The 23,380-nt window shown below is 46.0% G+C and overlaps 2 protein-coding genes across 5 annotated transcripts in view; one reads left to right on the forward strand and one right to left on the reverse strand.

The window, feature by feature from the left end:
* Positions 1 to 6,650, reverse strand: part of INTS7 (integrator complex subunit 7) — a 52,714-nt gene extending 46,064 nt beyond the window's left edge. For 2 of the 3 annotated variants that reach the window (XM_006135179.5, XM_075925148.2), the window contains exons 1-2: positions 6,301 to 6,650; positions 1,610 to 1,739 (exon numbers count right to left, since the gene is read on the reverse strand). In XM_006135179.5, the coding sequence (XP_006135241.1) occupies positions 1,610 to 1,739; positions 6,301 to 6,391 (221 nt within the window). In that variant the 5' untranslated portion in view covers positions 6,392 to 6,650. The remainder of the gene's footprint in view (positions 1 to 1,609; positions 1,740 to 6,300) is intronic. The other variant, XM_006135176.5, reaches the window with a different exon arrangement.
* Positions 6,651 to 6,728: 78 nt separating this feature from the next.
* The window catches only part of DTL (denticleless E3 ubiquitin protein ligase adapter), a 45,151-nt gene continuing 28,499 nt past the window's right edge, over positions 6,729 to 23,380 (forward strand). For both annotated transcript variants that reach the window (XM_075925149.2, XM_075925150.2), the window contains exons 1-8: positions 6,729 to 6,911; positions 7,507 to 7,632; positions 12,408 to 12,506; positions 12,818 to 12,879; positions 12,965 to 13,085; positions 16,350 to 16,415; positions 19,075 to 19,187; positions 20,964 to 21,037. In XM_075925149.2, coding sequence (XP_075781264.2) covers positions 6,866 to 6,911; positions 7,507 to 7,632; positions 12,408 to 12,506; positions 12,818 to 12,879; positions 12,965 to 13,085; positions 16,350 to 16,415; positions 19,075 to 19,187; positions 20,964 to 21,037 — 707 coding nt within the window. In that variant the 5' untranslated portion in view covers positions 6,729 to 6,865. The remainder of the gene's footprint in view (positions 6,912 to 7,506; positions 7,633 to 12,407; positions 12,507 to 12,817; positions 12,880 to 12,964; positions 13,086 to 16,349; positions 16,416 to 19,074; positions 19,188 to 20,963; positions 21,038 to 23,380) is intronic.

A 23,380-nucleotide genomic window follows, 5' to 3' on the forward strand; every position in this document is an offset into this window, starting at 1 on the left:
GGTGTCCCCAAGTCAGCTGCTGGTCAGTTTCAACAGCAGCTGAATCGGGATGCCTGGGACAGAGCAGCTGGGGCGCTGCTGGGTTGGTCCCCGCAGCGCCGCACCTCGGCACTGCTGGGACCAACCCGGCAGCACCCCAGCTTCTCTGTCCCAGATGTACTCAAGCCAGCTGCTGCTGAAACTGATCAGGGGCTGATTCCAGGAAGCCAGGGCAGAGCAGCTCTGCCTCGGGCTTCCTGGCGTCAGCCACTAGCCAGTTTTAGCAGCGGCTGAATCGGGGAAGCTGGGGACAGAGCAGCTCCAATGGTCTGGCTGCCCGGAGCACTTCCGGGTTCCTGATGGTGCCAGACCATAAGGAGTGCCGAACCATCAGGAGTTTTACTGTACCGTCTCTTCCCCCTCCCCCATCAGAGGCAGCAAGGCGGGGGGAGGAGGGGGGCACAACTAGCTGACTGACTATCCCATAAGCATTTGCTTATGGGATAGTCAATTGTCTTTAACATCACTATCCCGGATTGCTTTGGAGAGTCAGGCAGACAGGCAGCCCAGCTCTTACTACATTTAACCTGCAGAACCACAGCACGAGTAGCTCCTGGATGTGGTGTGAGCCGGGCCCAGGATAAGGATGTTAAGGAACGGGTATTCGACAATTGTGTAGTCGATATTTGTATCAACTACACGATTAGTTAATATGAGGAGGTGCTCTGAAGAGCAGCAGCGTGGGTGGCTCCCAGCGGGACTGAGCAGTCCTGACTTGTGCCAGGACCACTGCAGCTGTGCCTCCCCTGCCCATACCCTATGCACAGCAGAGATGGTGCTAGGGGGGACCTGGTTTTTAAAGACAGCTCCCTTCAGCACTGGCTCCTGCTTACCTCCTCACCACTTGCTGCCTCTGATACAGAGACTGAGTCTATGCTCATGGGGTAGTCAACTGCTCAAGTAGTTGCTTACATCCCTAGTCCAGGGACCTACCCCTGCTGAGGATCTGCAATTTAAATGTAGAAGACACTGGGCTGCCTGCCTGCCCAGCTCCTACTGCATTTAAACTGCAAAGCCTCAGTGGGGGTAGCTCCTGGACCCAGCAAAAGACAAGACTAACTGCTTCTTCCCTTATCGACTAATCGTGTAGTTGATAAAAATTTATCATCGACTACACAATTAGCAAATTACCCATCTCTTAATATCCTAAATGCCCATGGATAGAAAATGGATTTCTGCACATTTGCTGTATTCTAGATACAAAAAATCTGTATTTGCAACAAAAAAAAAAAAAAAAAAAAAAAAAAAAAAAAGTTGCAGATGGGTATCCACATCCACAGATGTGTATGTGACTATGGATATAAAGCAGATATCCGTGGATTTGCAGGGCTCTACTTAGAAGGACAGAATGACAATGCCTTCAATTGTTCATTGCCCCTCCAAAGCCCTAAGGATCATGCCAGCTGGCTCCAAACAGAGTCCATCCAAATCTCCTTAGACAGGAGAGCAGCTGTGAAGTAGGAAAGCAGGAAGATTATCTAGGCTTCAGAGGGAACAGGGATCAGAGGAAATAATGTACTACTTGAGAATCAGAGATGTGAAACATTGCAATATGATCAATTTTACTTACCCAACTCTAAAAACATCAGCCAGTTTTAGGAATGCAGAATTAATGAGAATGGGGAATGGATATTTCTGAAAGAGCCTGGGAAAACGGACAACAGCTTCACATTGCTCCCCAAGTTTTCCAGACCTGAGGCCTATGTGAGAAAGAATAATTATATTCTAGCAGAATAGTTATGGTTTTCTCTATGATTGAAAAACTTGAGAGATTATCTAGAGTGGAAATAATATGGGGCATCAATGAAATCTAGTATGTGAGGTAAATTAGGCTATTCACCCTCTTGTAAAATATATTACATAATGAAATTGAAAAGCAAAACATCCTCAACTGGTCAAAAAAGAAACACTCCCCATACATGCACAATGCAGTTAACCTACAGAACACACAAGATACAATGGAGGCAGAAACCTTAGCTGGATATCTGGGGGAGGGGAAAGGATTGGACATTTATATGAATGAGAACATCCAGTACAGTTGTCCCCACCCTGAAAACACTTAAACGCACATTTAACTATACTCTCATGGACAGTCCCATTGAAAATTATAGGACTATTCGGGTGAGCAAAGTTACACATATGATATAATGTTTGTAGGATCATGGCCTTGGATAGGATAAAACATACATACATTCAAAATTTAAAATGTGCAAGGTAACGTTGATTTTTCTGAAAGTGAAGTTAAATATTCTCTGCAGAAAGAATGATTAAAACTGATATTTTTAATACCAATGTCTAACATTTCTATTGGTTCTTATCAGTTGAAAACTGAGTCAATCTTCTGTCATTAACAAGTGAGCAAAATAGTTTTAAAGCAAAACATATGTACTCATAATTAGCACTATTTAAAAGCTGTGCTAACTGTACTACTGTTTCTTTCCATACTAAGTCAGTTCAGGAATATGCTTGAGAAATATCACTGAGATATTAGATACACACAGTCAAAGGCAACAGAGTAAGCATACAATACAATGCTGCAAATTCCAGGCACTAACTTTCCATCAGTTCCTACAGATTTGAATCCATACTCAGTTTAGTTAATATGATTATTAATCATGTATGTTGCAGCAGCATGAGAAGGCTACAGACAGCTTGAGTCATGTTGTATTAGACAAGAACTTCATGTTAATAAGCAGGGCCCGACAAATAATGTGATCTACTCGCCACCGAGTAGATTACAACTCGTAAGAGCCGGCGCAGAGCACAGAACTGCGCGAAACCATGCAGCTGGCGAGCAGGACTTGCCACTGCTTGGCTAGCCCTGTTAAGTGTTCTCAAAACAAGTAATTTCATTCAGTCTATAGCTTAGAAGTGCTCCTCGATTCCTCACTAACATCAAGGCTACACCTACACTGCAGGGCTATGTCTACACTCGCGGCTTCTTGAGCGAGTAATATGCAAATGAGACTAAGTGTGGAATATCGCTGAGCCTCATTTGCATACCTAATGAGCCACCATTTTTTTTCCAGAAGAGGCTCTTGCGCAAGAAGGAGCGTCTACACTGCCCCTTCTTGCATAAGAAAAACCTTCTTGCACAATACCATTCTTCCTGTCAAGTAATAGGTGTAATTGCATTGCGCAAGAGGGTTTTACTTGCACAAGAGCCTCTTCTAAAAAAAAAAAAAAAAGGTGGCTCATTAGGTATGCAAATGAGGCTTGGCGATATTCCACACTTAGCCTCATTTGCATATTACTCGTGCAAGAAGCTGCGAGTGTAGACATAGCCCAGGCTTCTGGCACAAGAACTGTTTTGCAGAAGAGTTTTTGTGCAAAAGGTCTTCCTCAAGGGTGCGTCCACACTGCCACGTGCTTTTGCGAAAGAGATGCTTTTGTGCAAGTGTCTCCATGGCAGTGTGGACACTCTCTTGCATAAGAAAGCTCTGATGGCCATTTTAGCCATAGGGATTTCTTGCACAAGAAATTCATGTTGCCTGTCTACACTGCCTTCTTGTGGAAGAGCTCTTGCACAAGAGGCCTTATTCCTTGTGGAGAGAGGAATAGCTCTTTTGGAAGAAGCCCGGTTTTCCGACACCATACTGTAAATTTACTTGCACAAGAACATGAGTGCAGTGTAGACAGACACTCTGCAACTTTTTGCGCAAAAAGCCTGAAGCGTAGACGTAGCCTCAGGGTATGTCTACACTTGCACCCTCTTTCGAGAGAGGAATGCAAATGAAGACGTTTGAAATTGCCAATGAAGCTGGGATTTAAATATCTCATTTGCACATTCGCGTTATGGCGCTCTTTTGAAATAGCGCTATTTCGAAATAACAGATGCTGTTAAGATGGGTTTTCTCTCAAAATAACTATCTTAACAGCATCTGTTATTTCGAAATAGCGCTATTTTGAAATAGCACCATAACACAAATATGCAAATGAAGCATGGATGTTTAAATCCCAGCTTCATTTGCAATTTCCAATGTCTTCATTTGCATCCCTCTCTCAAAAAAAGGGTACAAGTGTAGACATACCTTTGCCAGGATGTGACACAGTTTAGGGTAACCTGGCCTAAGTTATCACCTCTTAGTTGGACTACAGCAATGCAACACAGATGGATATGAAACCTTAGGAAACCCCAATCGGTACAGAATACTGACTAGCGTTTCCTCAGCGCTGTGTTTATGGCAACCAACATCAGACTTATCCTCCACTCCCTACACTGTTCTAGTGATCTGACTGTATACCAAAGATAAACAATAGTAGGGATGTAAAATCCCATTTAAAATGTTGAACAATTAACTGGCCCAGCCATGCCAGGAACCTGTTAACTAGTTACCCGGTAAGCACTGCCTTACTGGCATGCTTGCCTTTACACCCATAGTCAATAGGTAGATTGGCTACATCTAGACTGGCATGATTTTCCACAAATGCTTTTAACGGAAAACTTTTTGCGGAAAAGTACTTTTTGTGGAAAAGCGTCTATGCCAATCTAGACACGCTATTGCGCAAAAAAGCCCCGATCAGGCAAAAGTCCTTTTGCGCAAAGGGGCCAGTGTAGACAGCTCAGATTTGTTTTGCGCAAAAGAGCCTCGATCACAAAAATGGCAAGCGGGGCTTTTTTGCGCAAAAGCACATCTAGATTGGCACGGACGCTTTTCCGCAAGAACACTGACAATCTCATGTAAGATTGTCAGTGCTTCTGCGGAAATACTATGCTGCTCCCATTTGGGCAAAAGTCTTTTTCTGAAAGACTTTTGCGCAAAAGGGCCAGTGTAGACAGCAGAGATTTCTTTTCCGCAAAAAAGCCCCGATCTCGAAAATGGCGATCGGGGCTTTTTTGCAGAAAAGCGCGTCTAGATTGGCCATGGATGCTTTTCCGCAAAAAGTGCTTTTGCGGAAAAGCATCCTGCCAATCTAGATGCACTTTTCCGAAAATGCTTTTAACGGAAAACTTTTCCGTTAAAAGCATTTCTAGAAAATCATGCCAGTGTAGATGTAGCCTCATTGTGTATCAAATCCACACCAGCAGACACTTTTGAATGGACCACAAAATCTCATTTACTTGTTATTGTTTGTATCAATTTCTCTGGAATCTGGACAGTGGCTATGTTTTGATCAGGACATTTGGACCTTTATGAAAAGTAATCGATTATTCCAGATCTAGATCCAAAAATATTTAAGGGCAGGTCTCCACTACAGAATTACTTTGATACATCTATGTCACTCAGGGGGATGAACCTCTGTGCATCATATTTGTAGCAACCTCAGCACCACTATAGGCAGAGTATGTGAGTAGCAGGACTCCTCCTGCCAACATAGCTACTGCCTCTTAGGTCACCCCCTCAATTTAGATCATCTTAACTAAATCACTACAGTGGAATCTGTGCTGATCGACCAACCAAAGCTTTAGAATGAAGACTATGGTTAACAACTTCTCTTTTCTGGCACAATCAGAGTAAAGCTCTGTGCAGGAAAGAGATTTCCCAGTCTCTGCAATGTCTATAAATCTATGCAATGAACTTTCACAGTAGCCAAGAGGCATCACAAGACACATCTCCATGGACTTGGCTGTCACTAAACCAAATTCAGGATGTGGTCTGACAGGTGCCTTGCCCCTGGGAGGCTGGGGACAGACTGCCTAAGCAGCAATTTGGCAGAAAAAGACCCGGGGATTGCAGTGGATGAGAAAAAGGCACAATGGTCTCAAGTTACAGTGGGTGAGGTCTAGGTTGGGTATTAGGAAAAACTATTTCACTAGGAGGGCAGTGAAGCCCTGGGATGGGTTCCCTAGGGAGGGGGTGGAATCTCCATCCCTAGAGGTTTTTAAGTCTCAGCTTGACAATGCCCTGGCTGGGATGATTTAGTTGGGATTGGTCCTGCTTTGGGCAGGGGGCTGGACTAGATGACCCGAGGTCTCTTTCAGCGCTGGGACTCTGTGAGCGCAGAGGGCAGCAAGCAGGCGCTGGGCGGGCAGGGCAGGGGGGAGGCAGGAAAAGCCACGCGGGCCGGAAGTCCTGCGGCTGCCCAGAGGGCGGGGGCACACAGGGCAGAGGCAAGAACCGGCGCGCCGCACGCTAGGGCGGCACCGATGGCAGGAGAGGGCGAGGGGCGGGCTGGGGCCTGTCTGGGCCTGGGCGGGGCGGTGTCTCCAGGCCGGCTCCCCGCCGTTAGCGCGCACCGCGCCAGACCGACTGAGACGGAGATTCCGCTGCCAGCGCGCGCATGCGCCTCCAGCCACGGCTAGGCCCTGCGCTCTCCTACCTTTGTCCAGCTCCATAAGGGCGGAGTTAGCATCCAGCTCTTGCTCGCCGTAGCCCGCATCTGCCAGGAAGGACTTAGCGCCGGAGGCCATGGCGGTACCCGCTCCCGCACTAGATCGCAGCACGACCTGTAAACCCACTGCGCAGCTACCTACGTGCCTCAGCCTCAAGTGCAATTGCGCATGCGCGATTGTCCGCACCACTGACCTATTCCCGCTCCCGCCACTACGTCCCGGGACGCATGCGCCCTCACGAGCTGCAATTTAGACTCGTACTCCCCGCCCCCAGGTCTGCTGCCCGTGTACAGTGATCCGCTTCAACCTACCACCTTAACCTCAGCGTCTGTAGCACCTAGCGTGGGGACTAGGGGAGAGGGAAATGGCTGCGGCCTCGGGCCCCGCCCCGGAGCCCCTGCCCAGTGGGAAGTAGTGGGTGTGGCCTCCTGCCCCGCCTACGTTGTCCTGTCCAATGGCAAGCGGGAGTGGAGTTTGGCGGGTAGCGCGAGTGGCGGGAGTAGACGCTCCTCTGTCCGTTTTGTGTCCCGGTCGCTGTGGGAGTCACTGGCCATGCTCTGCCGCTCGCTCCTCCACCGAGCCCGGGACGGGCCGCAGCGTGAGTATCGGGCCGCCCCAACGGGGACCGCGATCGCCTGGCCCGACCCTGCCGACCGCGGGAGCCCTGCCTGCGGTGTGCTGAGCCCGCAACTCCTGGGATCGCCTGCTCGGCTTCGGCCCGGCGCGAGGGGCTGGGTGCCGGGGCCCCGGAGAGGGGAAGGGCAGGCAGGTGCCAGTTCTTTCCCCGACGCATGGCTGTAGCTGTAGTGCGGCCCTGGTGCCTTCTCCGTCCTTGCTTGGCAGCCCCATCGCTGGGGCGCCCCTCTCTTTGAGAGATCACCCCACGGATGAGGCTCTCCAGCCGGGGGAGGTGCTCGCAGCTGTCCGCTATGGTGTGGGGATCGGGTAGACTGGCACGTCTCATGGGACGTTTCTCCCTAGATCGTTGTAGCTAATGGAACAGCAAATGCCCGGTACATGTAGATTCTTCTGTTTAGTGTTCAAACTATGACTAGTACTTTGGCCCCATGACGAAATGGAAAATCCCATCGACGTCCAAAAACCTGGATAAGACCTCTTACTGGAAGAAGTTAGTAGGTCTTATTGCAGCAACTCAAAATGCCTGATAAATGACAAAATACACATATTTTTAGGTTTGTCTTTGCAATATCCCCTGCAACATCTCTTGGATTGCTATGAGTGCAGTCAGCTAGATGACCACTTTTCTTATGGAGAGACGGGAATGCCAGTTCCTCCTTTCGGTTGCACCTTTTCTACAGGTAAGTGTTCTTTTTTAAAATCAAAATGCTATGCTAGAGCCCAAGCTGTCTGCACATAAATATGTACAGACTTTAATACGGCTACGCCCTGAAAGATATTGTAGCCATTTATTTTGAATATTCAGTTTCATAAAGAGCCCTTTATATCAGTGACAAAATAGACTAGACCAGGGCTACTTAACATGTAGCCTGTTTGTGGCCCACGGGTGGGAGCCAAAACAAAAAAGTACTCCATGTATAATGGTCTTCGGTTGATACGTGTTTTAGCAGTTAAATTCCTGGACTGACATTGCTCATTAAAAGTGCTGTCATATGGGTGGAAATTGGGTAAGTATTTCATTTTATTAATATCAGCAGAACTAACTTAAATGGGGCCTGTGTGTTGTGTAATCTTGCCTTAATCTTTGTATTCATGCCCCTCAGTGTGAAAAGCTATTTACATATATTTGGGGCTTCCAAAGTTGAGTAGCTCTGGACTAGACAGTTAATGACACATCTACCAGAGCAACTATTAAGAATAAGCTCTTAGGTCAAAATGTCCCTTGCCATTTTTCAGATATGGATGCTATATTCAAAAATCCATTATTTCTTTAAGGTAAATTGGGTAACACTATGGCTGTGTCTACATTGGCAGCCTTTTCTGGAAAAGGGATGCTAATGAGACACTTTGGAATTGCAGATGCTGCGGGGGATTTAAATATCCCCTGCGGCATTTGCATGAACATGGCTGCCGCTTTTTTCCAGCTCGGGGCTTTGCCGGAGAAAAGCGCCAGTCTAGACAGGATCTTGCGGAAAATAAAGCCTTTTCTGGAAGATCCCTTATTCCTGATTTTAAGAGGAATAAGGGATCTTCCGGAAAAGGCTTTATTTTCTGAAAGATCCCGTCTAGACTGGCGCTTTTCTCCAGCAAAGCCCCGAGCTGGAAAAAAGTGGCAGCCAGAGGCGGATTTAGGGCAGGGCGAGCGGGGCGGCTGCCCTGGGCCCCGCGTTTCCCGAGGCCCCACGCATGCGCCTTGGCACCACGGCGCATGCGCTGTGTCAAAGGGGGGGGGCGCGAAATTTTGCTGCCCGGGGCCCCGCGGAACTCTCATCTGCCCCTGGCGGCAGCCATGTTCATGCAAATGCCATGGGGGATATTTAAATTTGCATTTGCAATTCCGAAGTGTCTCATTAGCATCCCTTTTCTGGAAAAGGGTGCCAATGTAGACACAGCCTATGATTTAATTTGATAAAATAGAACTATGCAGCATGATGGACCATTGGCAGTATTATGGGATTGCTATGCATTTTAATAAAGTGAGTTCAATTAAAGCATTTAAATAAATGTACACACTTTCACAACTTTTGATTTCAGCCTTATTTGAGACAAAGTATGTCTTGTTGTGGCACTAAAACTAGGTCTGTACTAGACCCAGAAGGTCAGCTTAAGGTACTCAATGAAAAAAGTCAAGCTTGGTGCTATCTGCACAGGGAGAGGTTGATGAGAGCTCCCATCAGCTTCCCTTACTCCTTGCAATTACGAGAAGACCTGGTGTCCACTGGGCGGGCACCCTTGGTGTTCGATTTATTGGGTTCTTACTAGACACACTAATGCCAGAAGATCGATCTCCAGCATGGCAAGTGGAGACATGGCCTATGATGTTTGCAAATTTAGGTTGGTCTTTGTTCATAAGTAACTAGGATCAGGAATAGAGTGAGGAGTAGTAAATGGAAACGGATGAGAAGGAAGATGTGCTTCTAAAACCCATGTGCTTCTAAAACACTGGCCGCTTGAATTTGCGCAAGAGCACTGACGTTCTAATGTAAGAATTCAGTGCTTCTTGCGCAAATGCTTTGATGCTCCCGCTCAGGGATAAGCCCTCTTGCGCAAGAATACTTGCACAAGAGGGCCAGTGTAGACAGGCACCTTAATTTTTTGCGCAAGAAAGCCCGATGGCTAAAATGGCCATCTGACCTTTCTTGCGCAAAAGCGCGTCTATACTGGGCACAGACGCTTTTGCGCAAAAGCATCCGTGCCAATCTAGACGCTCTTTTGCGGAAATACTTTTAACGGAAAAGTTTTTCCATTAAAAGTATTTCCGCAAAATCATGCCAGTCTAGATGCAGCCCATGTGTATCACTTTCTTCATGGGTGACAGTTGCTGGCTTGATTGACAGGCCTGGATATTGAAATCCTGATCTGGAGGTAAATCACTGGCATTAGCTGTGCAAGATTTTCCACACTGTCCCTCCTGTCCTGTGTAGGGATGTTAAATTTCAATTGATTAGCTAATTGAATAGTCGATGGGATTTCCATTGTCTATTTGATTAGTCTATAAGAACTTCTGTGTTCCAGCGGGGACTCTTGTACATTTCAAAGTTGGCCACCACTGTGCCCCTGCCCCCTCCCACGGAGATGGAGTGAACCAGCTTGTAAGCCAGTTCCCTCCAGCATCCCTCCTCTTCCACCCCCTTACTGCCTCTTTGTGATAGCAAGGGGGGGAAGCGACTAGTTGACTAGTGTGTTGACTGTCGGATAAACTAATGACTCGTCGATTAGTCGCTTACATCCCTAGCCCTATGCCTAAATCCTGGCCTAAAGGAATTACCAAACTGTAGAGGATAGTTAATTTTTTATATTTATTCAACACTGTGAACAAGGTGATAGAAATGTAGCCATGTTAGTCTGGTGTAGCTGAAACAAAAAACAGGACTGTGTAGTACTTTAAAGACTAACAAGATGGTTTATTAGATGATGAGCTTTCGTGGGCCATACTCACTTCCTCAGATCAAATAGTGGAAGAAAATTGTCACAAATTATACCAAAGGGTACAATTAAAAAAATGAACACATATGAAAAGGACAAATCAAATTTCAGAACAGAAGGAGGATCGGGGGGAGGTAAATGTCTGTGAGCTAATGATATTAGAGGTGATACTTGGGGAAGCTATCTTTGTAATGGGTAAGATAATTAAAGTCTTTGTTCAAACTTAGGCGTAAAGTGTCGAATTTATGCATGAATGACAGTTCAGAGGATTCTCTTTCAAGTGTAGTCTTAAAAGGCCTTTGAAGTAGGATGCAGGTAATTAAGTCGTTGAAACAATGTCCTTTCTGGTTGAAATGGCAAGAAACTGTTTTATGGGTATTGATCCTTTGGCGAAGTGTCTGAGACGTTTGTCCAATGTACATAGCAGACAGACACTTTCGGCACATGATAGCATAAATTATATTTCTGGATGCGCAGGAATATGTGTTCTTGATCTTATAACTCACTTGGTTAGGTCCAATAATGGTATCAGCAGAGTGAATATGTGGATAAAGCTGGCAACGGGGCTTGTTGCAAGGGAAGGTACCAGGGTTGGTATTAGTGTGGTATGTCCTGTGGTTGTTGGTAAGAATCATCTTGAGGTTAGGTGGTTGTCTGTAGGAGACTATGGGTCTGTCTCCCAGAGCCTCTTGGAGTTTAGTATCCTGTTCCAGGATAGGCTGTAGTTTATTGATAATGTGTTGGACAGGTTTAAGTTGGGGGCTATAGGTGATGACAAGTGGTGTTCTATTGTTGGTTTTCTTGGGTCTGTCTTGAAGTAGATGGATGAACAAGGTGGCAGTCAGTAGTAAGGTGCTGGCTTTGGTGATGAGCAAACCTGTCTATGAAAAATGAACTAAGCCAACTGATTTTTCATAGACCATTGGACAGCCATCAGATGTCCATGGCTCTTGATCACCACACTTCTGAGTTAGGTTTGTATTCTCGCGATGAGATTTTAGCAGATCATTGCTAGTACTGTGAACAGTCCAGTCCCACATAGAATTTTCCAAATCCAGAGATCATGCTAAAAGACTCACAATAACAAACAATGATATTTTCTCTACTCATTGGAATTTGTGATTTTATTTGCACAATCAAGCCATTTCGTGCAAAAGTAATAGTTGAACTAACAGATTTATGCAAAGAACAAATCTGAGACCTTACTGTAAATATAGGGAGAAACTTTCCAACCCGTATGACGTAAAATTAAAGGGAAGTTAAATTGATCACCATTCTCTTTATAACAACCCTTAGTATATTTGAAGACTTGTATCAAGTCTCCCCTCACTCCTCTTTTTTCAAGACAAAATATGCCCAGTTCTTTTAACCTTTTTTCATAAGTCGTAGCATACGGCAAGTCATATATGCTTTCTGTTTTCCCTTTGGTGAAGTATGCTGTTCATGTTGCAGAGCACAGTACTTTGAAAATGTAAATTGCTGTGTAAAACTAACTACTTTTTCTAAACTTTTGTGAAATCACTGAATATTCTATTTTAAGTAATTTGTTTGCAGTTTTCTTTTTGGGAATTGATGTAGTTATGTGGCAAGGGCCCCTCTTACACCAACCACCACTGGACTGGTCTCTCGCTCCTAACTCTATAAAGTTTGGGGTGCACAGCAGGTCTCTGTGATAGGGAACCCAGCCACGCCTCCTCAGACTTCCTCCCTAGCTACCTCCACTTAATGCTGATGTGAGTTTGTTCTCTCAAACCCATCCCTGTCTTCACCGCACCCCTTCTGTCCTCTCCCCCCAGCTGCCTACTGCTGAGGCTTTTAAAGGCCCTCAATCAGCCAGAAGAGGAGTCAGCTGGCTCCAATCAGCCTGAGCCAGCTCTCTCCCAGCTGCATCTAATTGGCCTGCAGCTCTCTGCTTCTACTTACAGGGTTTTTTACCCTTTTGCACTGCCTTTTCCCTTTTCTGCAGTAGCTCCCTGGCTTGACTCTGCTACAATACATTAATCATAATTTCCAATAATTTGTCTTTCAGCTTCAGATCTGCAGCATGTATTTGCAGTTGCAAATGAAGAAGGCTTTGTTAGACTGTATGATACGGAAACACAAAACAGTAGCAAGCAGATCTTTAGAGGTAAATGTAGAGCTTGTTAGTGCTTTTGCTGTATTGACTCAAATTGTACTAAAATACAAGCAATACTTTCATTCCTTCTTTGTAATTTCATTGCTTTCATTTTTCCATCTCCACTATTGCTCTTCTAAGCAAATTGTCCTACGTTGCTTTCAGCACCCATGAAAAGCTGTTGATGACAAAAGAGTCATTTGAATGCTGGATTGAAAAATTGTTCATAGTTCTTCTCAAATAAATGTCATGCTTGAATGTGTTTCCAAGAGGTCTACTTTTTTCATGATATGAACTCATTTTAGCTTTTGTTTTTCTTTCAGAGTGGCTGGCTCACTCAAATGCTGTCTTTGACCTTGCCTGGGTGCCTGGGGAACACAGGATTGTAAGATGACTTGTGCAGTCTTACTTAAGTTTTAGTAGTCTGGTAAATGATAATAAATCATTATATCTTTTAATTTCTTTGTAAGGTTACAGCTTCAGGAGACCAGACAGCCAAGATGTGGGATGTGGGATGTGGAGAGCTGCTTGGCATATGTAAAGGTCATCAGTGCAGCCTCAAATCAGTTGCTTTCTCTAAATTTGAGAAAGGTAAATGTTCATGTTTCTCTCTCAATTTTTTAAAAAAGTAAATCTTAGTGCTGGTGAGATCTCTTGAGGTGAAAGCCCACTGTTGGTAGCACAGGAAGTGTCTGAGTAATTTGTAACACTGCTCTTCCAATGTGGATCAACTGTGGACAGTAGAGACCTCTGGGGTGAAAGATTATTTAAGTTTAGTGGTCTCTGGGCTGAAATTGTCAAAAAGGGTGCTTATGCTGGATGTTTATGTATACATAAGGGCTGTGTCTAGACTGGCAAGTTTTTCCGCAAAAGCAGATGATTTTGCAGAAAAACTTGCCAGCTGTCTACACTGGCCGCTTGAATTTCCGGAAAAGCACTGACGATCTCATGTAAAATCATCAGTGCTTTCCGGAAAAACTATGCTGCTCCCATTTGGGCAAAAGTCTTTTTCCGAAAGACTTTGGCACACAAGGGCCAGTGTAGACAGCATATTACTGTTTTCCGCAAAAAAGCCTCAATCACGAAAAAGGCGAGGGAGAGGAATTATTTAAGCTTAATACCGATGTGGACACAAGAACAAATGGATATAAGCTGGCTAGTAGGAAGTTTTTAGACTTGAGATTAGACGAAGGTTTCTAACCATTAGAGGAGTGAGGTTCTGGAACGGCATTCCAAGGGAAGTACAGTAAAACTCCGATGGTCCGGCATCTGACGATCCGGCACTCCTGATGGTCTGGCACCATCAGGAAACCGGAAGTGCTCCAGGTAGAGCTGCTCTGCCCCCAGCTTCCCTGATTCAGCCACTGCTAAAACTGACCAGCGCTGAATCCAGGAAGCAGGGGGCAGAACAGCTGGAGTGTTGTCGGGTAGGTCCAGTAGTGCTGCCCCTCGGGGCTGCGGGACCAACCCAGCAGCACCCCAGCTGTCCCAGATTCAGCTGCTGCTGAAATTAACCAGCGGCTGACTCCAGGACGCCCGAGACAGAGCTGCTCTCCCCCAGCTTCCTGGAATCAGCCGCTGGTCAGTTTCAACAGCAGCTGACTTGGGGACACCTGGGGCAGAGCAGCTGGGGTGCTGCTGGGTTGGTCCAGTAGCGCCTAGGAGCGGCGCTGCGGGACCAACCCGTCAGCACCACAGCTGCTCTGCCCCAGGCGTCCCAAAGAGCAGCTGGGGTGCTGACGGGTTGGTCTCGCTGCGCCAAGGGTCGGCGCTATCGGACCAACCCAGCAGCACCCCAGCTGCTCTGCTGCAGGCGCCCCCGATTCAGCCGCTGCTGAAACTGACCAGCAGCGGCTGAATTGAGGACTCCTGGGGCAGAGCCGGACTATCAGAAGGGAGGGCTATGAGGGTTCTGGGGTAGCATCACCCCACCCCAGACCCCTCATAGCCCCCCCTTCTGATAGTCCGGCATATCTGATAATCCGGCACCCCCTGGGTCCTAAAGGTGCCGGATTATCGGAAGTTTACTGTAGGTGGAGGCGAAAGATCTATCTGGTTTCAAGATTAAACTAGGTGGCTACGTCTACACTGGCCCCTCTTCCGGAAGGGGCATGTAAATTTCACTAGTCGTCGTAGGGAAATCCGCGGGGGATTTAAATATCCCCCGCGGCATTTAAATAAAAATGTCCGCCGCTTTTTTCCGGCTTTTAAAAAAGCCGGAAAAGAGCGTCTAGACTGGCCCCGATCCTCCGGAAAAAGTGCCCTTTTCCGGAGGCTCTTATTCTTACTTTGAATAAGAGCCTCCGGAAAAGGGCACTTTTTCCGGAGGATCGGGGCCAGTCTAGACGCTCTTTTCCGGCTTTTTTAAAAGCCGGAAAAAAGCGGCGGACATTTTTATTTAAATGCCGCGGGGGATATTTAAATCCCCCACGGATTTCCCTACGACGACTAGTGAAATTTACATGCCCCTTCCGGAAGAGGGGCCAGTGTAGACGTAGCCGATGGGTTTATGAAGGGGATGGTTTGATGAGATAACATGATCTTGGTAACTAATTGACCATTCATTATAGTAACTCCTATCATCCCTCCATTGACCTATTCCCACTGATAGAGAACTTTCTGGGTGTCTGGCTGATGAGTCTTGCCCACATGCGCAGGGTTTAGCTGATCGCCATATTTGGGGTCGGGAAGGAATTTTCCTCCAGGGTAGATTGGCAGAGGCCCTGGAGGTTTTTCGCCTTCCTCTGTAGCATGGGGTACAGATCACAGCTAGAGGATTCTCTGCATCTCGGGGTCTTCAAAGTATTTGAAGGCTTCAATATCTGCGATATAGGTGAGAGGATTATTCTGGGAGGGGTGGGTGAGATTCTGTGGCCTGCACTGTGCAGGGGGTCAGACTAGATGATCATAATGGTCCTTTCTGACCTTAAGGTCTATGAGTCTACATTGGCCACGGACACTTTTCCGCAAAAAGTGCTTTTGCGGAAAAGCATCCTGCCAATCTAGACGTGCTTTTCCGAAAATGCTTTTAACGGAAAACTTTTCCAGTAAAAGCATTTTCGGAAATTCATGCCAGTGTAGACGTAGCCAAGGACTGTAGCAGAGGTGGCCACATCACAGCTTATGAGCCGCATCCAATGCCACAGTTAAAGTGCAGTTCGTGGAGCTCCCATCACACTTCTCTCTCTTCTTTGTCTACCAGACTGAGGGGGTGGCGCTTGGGGCTTCTGCCCAGTGGCAGGGAGATGTGACTAGGGATTTGGGGTGTACCTGCCAGGGCCTCAGGCTTCAGCAGGAGGAGGGTTGATGTTCTGAGCCCCAGCAGTTGCCTCTTACAGGGCTGAAGCCCTGAAACCCACCACTGTACCATGTAGCTGAAGCCCTGATCCCTGGCAGGCAAGCCCTACCTTTTCAACTTCTGAAGATTGTTGTATGCAGCTTAGAGATCAGTAAATTCAGCCACCCTGAAAAATAGCCACTCTGGCATAGGATGCCAACAAGCAATTTAATGCTGATAACTTCTTGTCATCACTAACGTGAGCCAAATTTAAGCTATTAACATTGGAGGTCCCTTAAGTCATTCAGTTTTCCTTGTATATTTTTATATGCTACTGTTTTCAATTGTTGCCTTTGGGTCAGTTAAGGAAAAAACCTTCCAACCTTCGTTACAAATAGCACCAAGTAGCAGGCTGCTTTTCCTCAGATTTGAATTCCATCACCTGCAGCCATGTTTAGGGTGAGAACAGGTGGATGAGGTTGGGCAAAGTCACAGAGATAGTGCCACTCTGACTTGACTTAATCTTGTAAAATGAACACTTGTAATTTTTTTGAAGCTAATAAACATATTTTCCTCAGCTGTCTTCTGTACTGGAGGCAGAGATGGAAACATCATGGTTTGGGATACCAGATGCAACAAAAAAGGTAGGTGAGCTTTCAGATGTGTGTGATGGGGCTGGTGTTTTTGTTTAGTACTGGATCTTATTAATTGGATTGATGCAGTTTATTGCAGTACAGTGAAAGCCCCTTGAACATGTCATGGATAATTTGAGGGGAAAGCTGCTATAGAGGGGTAAAACCAAGGAACTGATTTATCTAGATTTGAAGGCTATTGCAATTTTAATGGGACTCTCAGATTTGTCTGAGTCTGTGTAATTACATTATTTACTTATAGTCAGTCCTGTGCCCCCCCGTTTTTTACTTGTGTACTTGATTTTTTTTTTCCCTTTCCTAAGTGCAATACTCTGTACTTGTCATTATTGAATTTCATTTTGTTGATTTCAGACCAATGCTCTGATTTGTCAAGGTCATTTTCAATTCTAATATTGTCCTTGGAAGTGCTTGAAACATCTTCCTGCTTAGTGTCTTTCAACCGCTTGTAAGATGTTTATGGTAATTACATGAATATCACATTTCCCTGGTTTGCTTATGAGAGTGTCATGTGGCACTGGGTTCAAAAGCCTTGCTAAAATGAAGATCCCTCTTGTCTTCCTCAATATCCACCAGTTCAGTAAAGAACATACCAAAGAAGGAAATGTTGATTTGTTCTTGCATAAATCGATGCTGCTTGGTCTTTCTAACCCTATTATGCTCTAGGTCAGTGGTCTCCAACCATTTAACACCCAAGATCACTTTGTAATTGTCAGGGCAAGCCAAGATCTACCCTTGCCCAACACCCTACCCTTTCCTTGAAAGCCCCATTTTTTTGAGTCAAGGGGCCACTGACCCACAGAAAAATCAGTTGGGGCTCTCACAAGTAGGATGCAAAAAAACAACCCCTCCAAAATGCCCCAAGATCCCAACTGAGATCCTTCCTTCCCTTGGCACTCCAGCCCCACGGGAGTGGGGAGGGTAGGTAGGACTGAGGTTCAAGGCCTCAGGCCAGATTAACTCTTCTGGGGTTCCAGGATTAGTGGATTTTGTGGGCCCCCTCTACACTCTGAGGTGGGGCCAAAAATGAGGGATCCAGTGTGCATTACCGGGCTGCCAATGAATGGGATAGGGATGGGGATGTAGAATCTGGGTGGAAAACTGGATACGGGAGCAAGGTGGGGGGGAGATGTCTGGCCGGGAGGGAGCAGGAGCAGGGTCCTGGTGGTTGTCTGGACAGGGTGCTGGATGGTATCTGCCAAGGGGCAGCAGCTGGGTGCTGGTGGGGGTCTGAGCAAGGGCAGGGAAGGAGGCTGGTGGATGTTTGGCTAGGGGTGAGGAACAGGGTGCTGGTGGAGGTCTGGCTGGGGGAAAGGGGAAGAGCAGCTCGGCTGGTACCTGGGGGTTTCTAAGGATGAGGATCTCTGGGGCAGGATCTGCAGGCAGTGCTGGTTGAACTGCATGTGTGGCTCGTTTAAGAAATCTAGCCACTATGGATCCTGCGCCATATTAAACACACACACCCTCCCTCACCTCCCCAGATCATGGGGAAGGAAGGGAAGACAAGAAAGCACACATGCAGTTTTGGGCTGGGGAGGAGTGTGCACTTTCTTGTCTTTCCTTCCTTCCCCGTGCTGCCTGCCTTCCTTCCTGCAGTGTGGAGGGGAAGTCCTGACACTCCGCACCAGATTCGGCTTCTCAGGAAGCACGCTATCTGGTGCGGTGCCGCAGGACTCCAACCCCGTCCCTACACACACACACACACACACACTGCAAGAAGCCGGAGCTAGCTCCATTTTTGCAGGAGGCTGTAGTGCCAGCGTGGGCTCCTTGTTGGGGGAGAGGAGGGAGCTGGGAACACTGCCTTGCGATCGACTGGCAGTTCCCTCGCAATCGACTGGTTAGTGACCACTGCTCTAGCTGCTTATAAATTGATTGTGTAATAATTGACCTATTGTTCAGTTAGAGGTGCTACAAATTATTTTTAGTTGCTGATCAATGCTATAGCTATCCAGACCTACGCTCTTGGTGCCTGCTGTTCTCCATGCTTCCACTGTGCCTTTGCTCTTACTAGACAATATGGGACTTTAACTCACTGGATCAGGCAGAGGCATTTCACAAACAAATTTTTCCCAAGATAGGGATGTGATAGTGTAAACATGTAAGCAGTTTACTTTAACGGTTGCATGAAGCTCCCCGCCCCCCGCACTGCTGCCTCTCTTAGAAGCAGGAGCCGGTGCATGCAGGGAGCCAGTTTTTCTCGTAGAACCACCTGCTCCATGTGTAAATGTGTAACCACTGAAATTTTCAGTGGTTGCAAGTTTACCTGAGAGAACACATTTTAACATCCCTAATCTAAGACCAACTAGAAAAGAGCATGTGAGGGTTAGGACTGTGAGCTGGTAGATTAATTGCTGTGATTCAACGAGGGGCTGTTTGTACTTCACTTAATCAGGAAGAATTGAATCTATTGAGGAGTCCTGCCTGCATGGCAGCTGTTACATTATATGCTCATGTGCTTTACTTCCTGCTTCTATTCAGCATTACAAATAACTGAAAATGCTTGTTTGCAGAGTATATTAGTGAAACTGAAGGTCCGGCTGTCACTTCCTAGAATGTATTTCCACTAAGTGTTTATTTTTATTACATCTGTGGCAATAAATAGGAGCTAATCTAGCAGTAATAAATGAGTCTTTCTGGAACTGTCTTTCAGATGGATTTTATAGGCAGGTGAATCAAATCGGAGGAGCCCACAATGTAGACAAGCAGATATCCTCCAAATCGAAGAAGAAAAAACAAAATCTGAGAGGACTTGCCCCTTCAGTGGTAAGAATCTGGAAGGTGAAAGAAATATAGGACTCAGCTTCCCAGGGTAGCATTTTCTGTTGTGGTAGCTGTGCAAAGTAATGAACAGAAGAGTGTCTCAACTTGGAAGAGCTTTGTGGTTTGAATGGGATAGGAACTTATCTTCATCAAAGCCTGATCTTGCCCTTTCATAACCAGATGCAGTGATCAATTTGGGTCAACTGTGTGAGGAATTAAATGAGATCCAAATTTATCATTGAGCAAATCATGTCTTTTTCCTTGCCGAGGATGCGCTTGTCTTTTTACTTTAGGAGGCAATCCATACCCAACATTATTCCATTCCTACGCTTCTAAGATTGTCTTTTTCAGAAAGCCATTCACACTGTCATACTTTGATATTTATAAGTCATGGGAGAAAGAGTTGTGCCTGTTTCATCCACTAAATGCCGTGGTGTGAGGGTGTGATGTAGTGGGGGTGCTGTCTACTTTTTAACCCTGTGTTTCTGCCTGTCTGTATTGTGTTGTGTGATTCCCAATGACTCACAAGTGTGTATTGGCCATAGACACCTAAGGGCCAGCCTGAGAAAATAACAACTCCGTTCCCAGAGAAAGAGACAAAGGGATATAAGTGGGGCTGCCTGGAGGCTGAGGGACCAGTTGCTGGGAGTGTGGGTTAGTCTCGGCTTGGGGAGATGAGGGGAGACTGAGATCAGGAAAGGGGGATTGAGGGCCTGTGAGCCCTCCCCAAGAGGAATAAGTCTGTCTGTTCCCAGTGCCTGTGCTAACATCGATCCTATACTACGTTGTGTCCCTGAGAACCAATAAAACATTCTACTCTGCTGTCTGGCTGAGAGTCACATCTGGCTGTGGATGGAGGTTCAGGGTCAGGGGCTCCCCGACACCCTGTCACAGATTAAACGTAGTAGAGCCCTCTATTAGGGGTGTTAGATAGCCGGTAACAGAATAGCCAAGTAACTGCATGAATCCTTAACAGTTAGTCAACTGGGGAGCCCACATGTAGTGTTTTACATGCTGCTTGTAATTATTAGAACTGGGAGCATTGGCTCTTGGTAGTCTGGAAGCACAGGAAGGAGTGGGGAGAAGATTGGCAGGGGCTGAATGAGAGCTACTGAGGGATGCAGCAGCTTTTTAAAGAGGCTCCACTTTTGGTAAATAAAGTACCATTGAAGTTTCTTAGTACCTTGCTTGCATGATACAACACTCCACCACCCCACCCTGTTGCCTTTGTATCAGGCGGGAGCTGGTCCACAAAGGGAGCCAGTTTAAAAACCGGCTCCTTGTGCAGACCAGCTTCCTGTGATAGAGGCAGCAGCACAGGCAGGTGGCAGATGGCACTGTGGAGCCTGTGCTGGGAGGAACGGGCTTTTAAGCCAGCTCCCCCCAGAACCAACTTCTGTTTTCCCCAGGGAGGGAGTGTGGGGAAATGTGAGTAGTCCTAGTCTATGAGGTTTTTTTCAAATCACATCGACTTATGTGGGAATTCTACTTACCGAGGGACTTGTAGAATCAGAACCCAGCATCCTAAATGCTACTGGCACTCCTGCCTATAGTAACTAACTTGCTGGGAAAAAAAAGCTTTGTGGCTCTAATGGAGTTCAGGGACTGAAACACTACTAAAGCAGGACTGAGGCTGGTTAACAATTTGGTAGAACCCAGAATGAATCTGCTGGGGAGGGAAAGTGAACTGGTTTCCCAGACATTCTTGCTAGTCTTGAACTTTGCAGAGAATCTGTACTGACTCTTGACAGAAAACAAATAGCTTTCTTTTCCTTTTAGGATTTCCAGCAGAGTGTGACAGTGGTGCTGCTTCAAGATGAACACACCCTTATCTCTGCTGGAGCTGTTGATGGGTAAGGAGAGAGAGAGAGAATTTATGTTTTTCTGAACTAATCTGAATTTTCTTCTGTGACACAGATAGAAACAAAGCAGAAATTATATGGGTCCCAGTAGATTTTACATATTGCTTGAATCACAGTACATTGCTAGTGAACATCTCAAGTGCCTGTTCATTTTGCAAAATCTAGAGTAGACCATAAAAGCCATGAATGGTTCTAATGGGAGGCAAGTTCAGGCTCTGGTATTCTGGCACATGGGAGGATGAGATGCCTTTTTAACTGTACAGGGAAATTTACTCTACTTGCCAATTAGAAAGGTCTCTAAGTTGTCATGGGATAAGAGGGAAAGTCCTTTCATGGATTGATAACTGGTTAAAAGACAGGAAACAAAGGGTAGGGATGAATGGTAAGTTTTCTGAGTGGAGGAAGGTAATTAGTGGGGTGCCCCAATGGTCCATCTTGGGACCAATCCTATTCAACTTATTTATAAATGATCTGGAGAAAGGGGTAAACAGTGAAGTGGCAAAACTTACAGATGATACTAAACTGCTCAAGATAGTTAAGACCAAAGCAGACTGTGAAGAGTGTCAAAAAGATCTCGCCAAACTAAGTGATTGGGCAACAAAATGGTAAATGAAATTTAATGTAGATAAATGTAAAGTAATGCACATGGAAAAAATAATCCCATCTATACATACAGTATGATGGGGACTAATTTGGCTACAACTACTCAAGAGAAAGATCTTGGAGTCATTGTGGATAGTTCTCTGAAAACATCCACTCAGTGTGCAGCAGCAGTCAAAAAAGAAAATAGAATGTGAGTAATAATTAAAAAAGGGATAGAGAATAAGACGGAGAATGTCTTATTGCCTCTATATAAAACCATGGTACGCCCACATTCTTGAATACTGCGTACAGATGTAGTCGCCTCATCTCAAAAAAGATATATTGGCATGGAAAAGGTTCAGAAAAGGGCAACAAAAGGGTCCCATATGAAGAGAGATTAAAAAGACTTGGATTTTTCAGCTTACAAAAGAGGAGACTAAGGGGGGGGATATGATAAGGGTCTAAAAAACCTCTTTCAGCACTGCTCCTGTCTCCTGTGCCTAGCCAGACAGACCACCTGACCATGGATGCTTCTACCCAGACTCTGGTGTAGTTTTGCAGGGACTGTGGCTTGCAGTTCCCACCTACAGAAATCCACTTACAGAAATTCAGGCTGGGGGACCATCCAATGTGAAGGGTGCCTGCTGGTGGGATCTCAGGAAGCAGTTGGGAGAAGAATAAGAAATGCCTGAAATAACAGCTGAGGAGTATCCAAATCCATGAGCAATTCCTGGAGAGTATTCATGTGATGACAGCTGAGGCTGGAATCCATTTTGAGCCTGGTATTTTTCCATGGAAAAGAGGGTGTAAAATAAAGGATTCCCCACCCTAGGGGAGAATCAATTTAAATTATCGAAAGCAATCCCCTTTGTTTTCGTCTGGTGTAGGAAACTGCCTGGCACACCCTAAAAGAATAAAAAGAATTTTAAAGAGGGCTGGAGACTCAAGTCAGAGCAAAAGAGTGTATCTGCCCTGAAGATAAATTCATGGAGGTTAGGTCCATAAAAGGCTTTTAGTTAGGGGGTTAGGAATGGTGTCTCCAGCCTCTGTTTGTCAAAGGCTGGAGATGGATGGCAGGAGACAAATCGCTTAATCATTGTCTTCGGTCCATCCCCTCTGGAGCAGCTGGCACCGGCCACTGTCGGCAGACAGGATATTGGGCTAGATGGACCTTTGGTCTGACCCAGTATGGCCGTTCTTATGTTCTTAAGATCATGCCTGAAATAAGAACAGCTCTTTGGAGTAAGAATCTGCATGCAATAAGTTTCTTAGTGGATTAGCACTAGCTGTGCATTTTCTATTCATTTTAATTTAGTTAGTAACTTTAATGTGTCTGTTTTCATGTGCAACCACTTGAATCCTACTGTTTGTACTTAATAAAACACTTTTGTTTACTATCAGGCCAGTGTAAATAATTGTTACCTGGGGGGAAGCAACCCTTGTGCATGTCTCTCATTCATTGATAAAGGGAGCTTACTTGATAAGTTTTCCTTGTGTAAAACTTTTATACAGAGAGAGACAGATTTATTTGTTGGGGGGTTGGCCCCATTTGGGGGTTGGTTTCTTAGGTGCTGAGCCCTAGAACTGTGTCAACCCAGAGCTGAGGGGATTCAGTATCTGCATTACTGTGCAAGGGGGCGATAACCCCAACTCTATGCCTTATCTGAAGGAGACCAGAGGATCTGGTCCCACAGGACAGGTGGGTGAGCAGCACCAAAGAGCAAGAAGGTACATGACAGTGGCATGATCAGC

Source organism: Pelodiscus sinensis, chromosome 3 (genome assembly GCF_052426305.1).
Source record: "Pelodiscus sinensis isolate ZL-2025 chromosome 3, ASM5242630v1, whole genome shotgun sequence".
Taxonomy (NCBI): Eukaryota; Metazoa; Chordata; order Testudines; family Trionychidae; genus Pelodiscus; species Pelodiscus sinensis.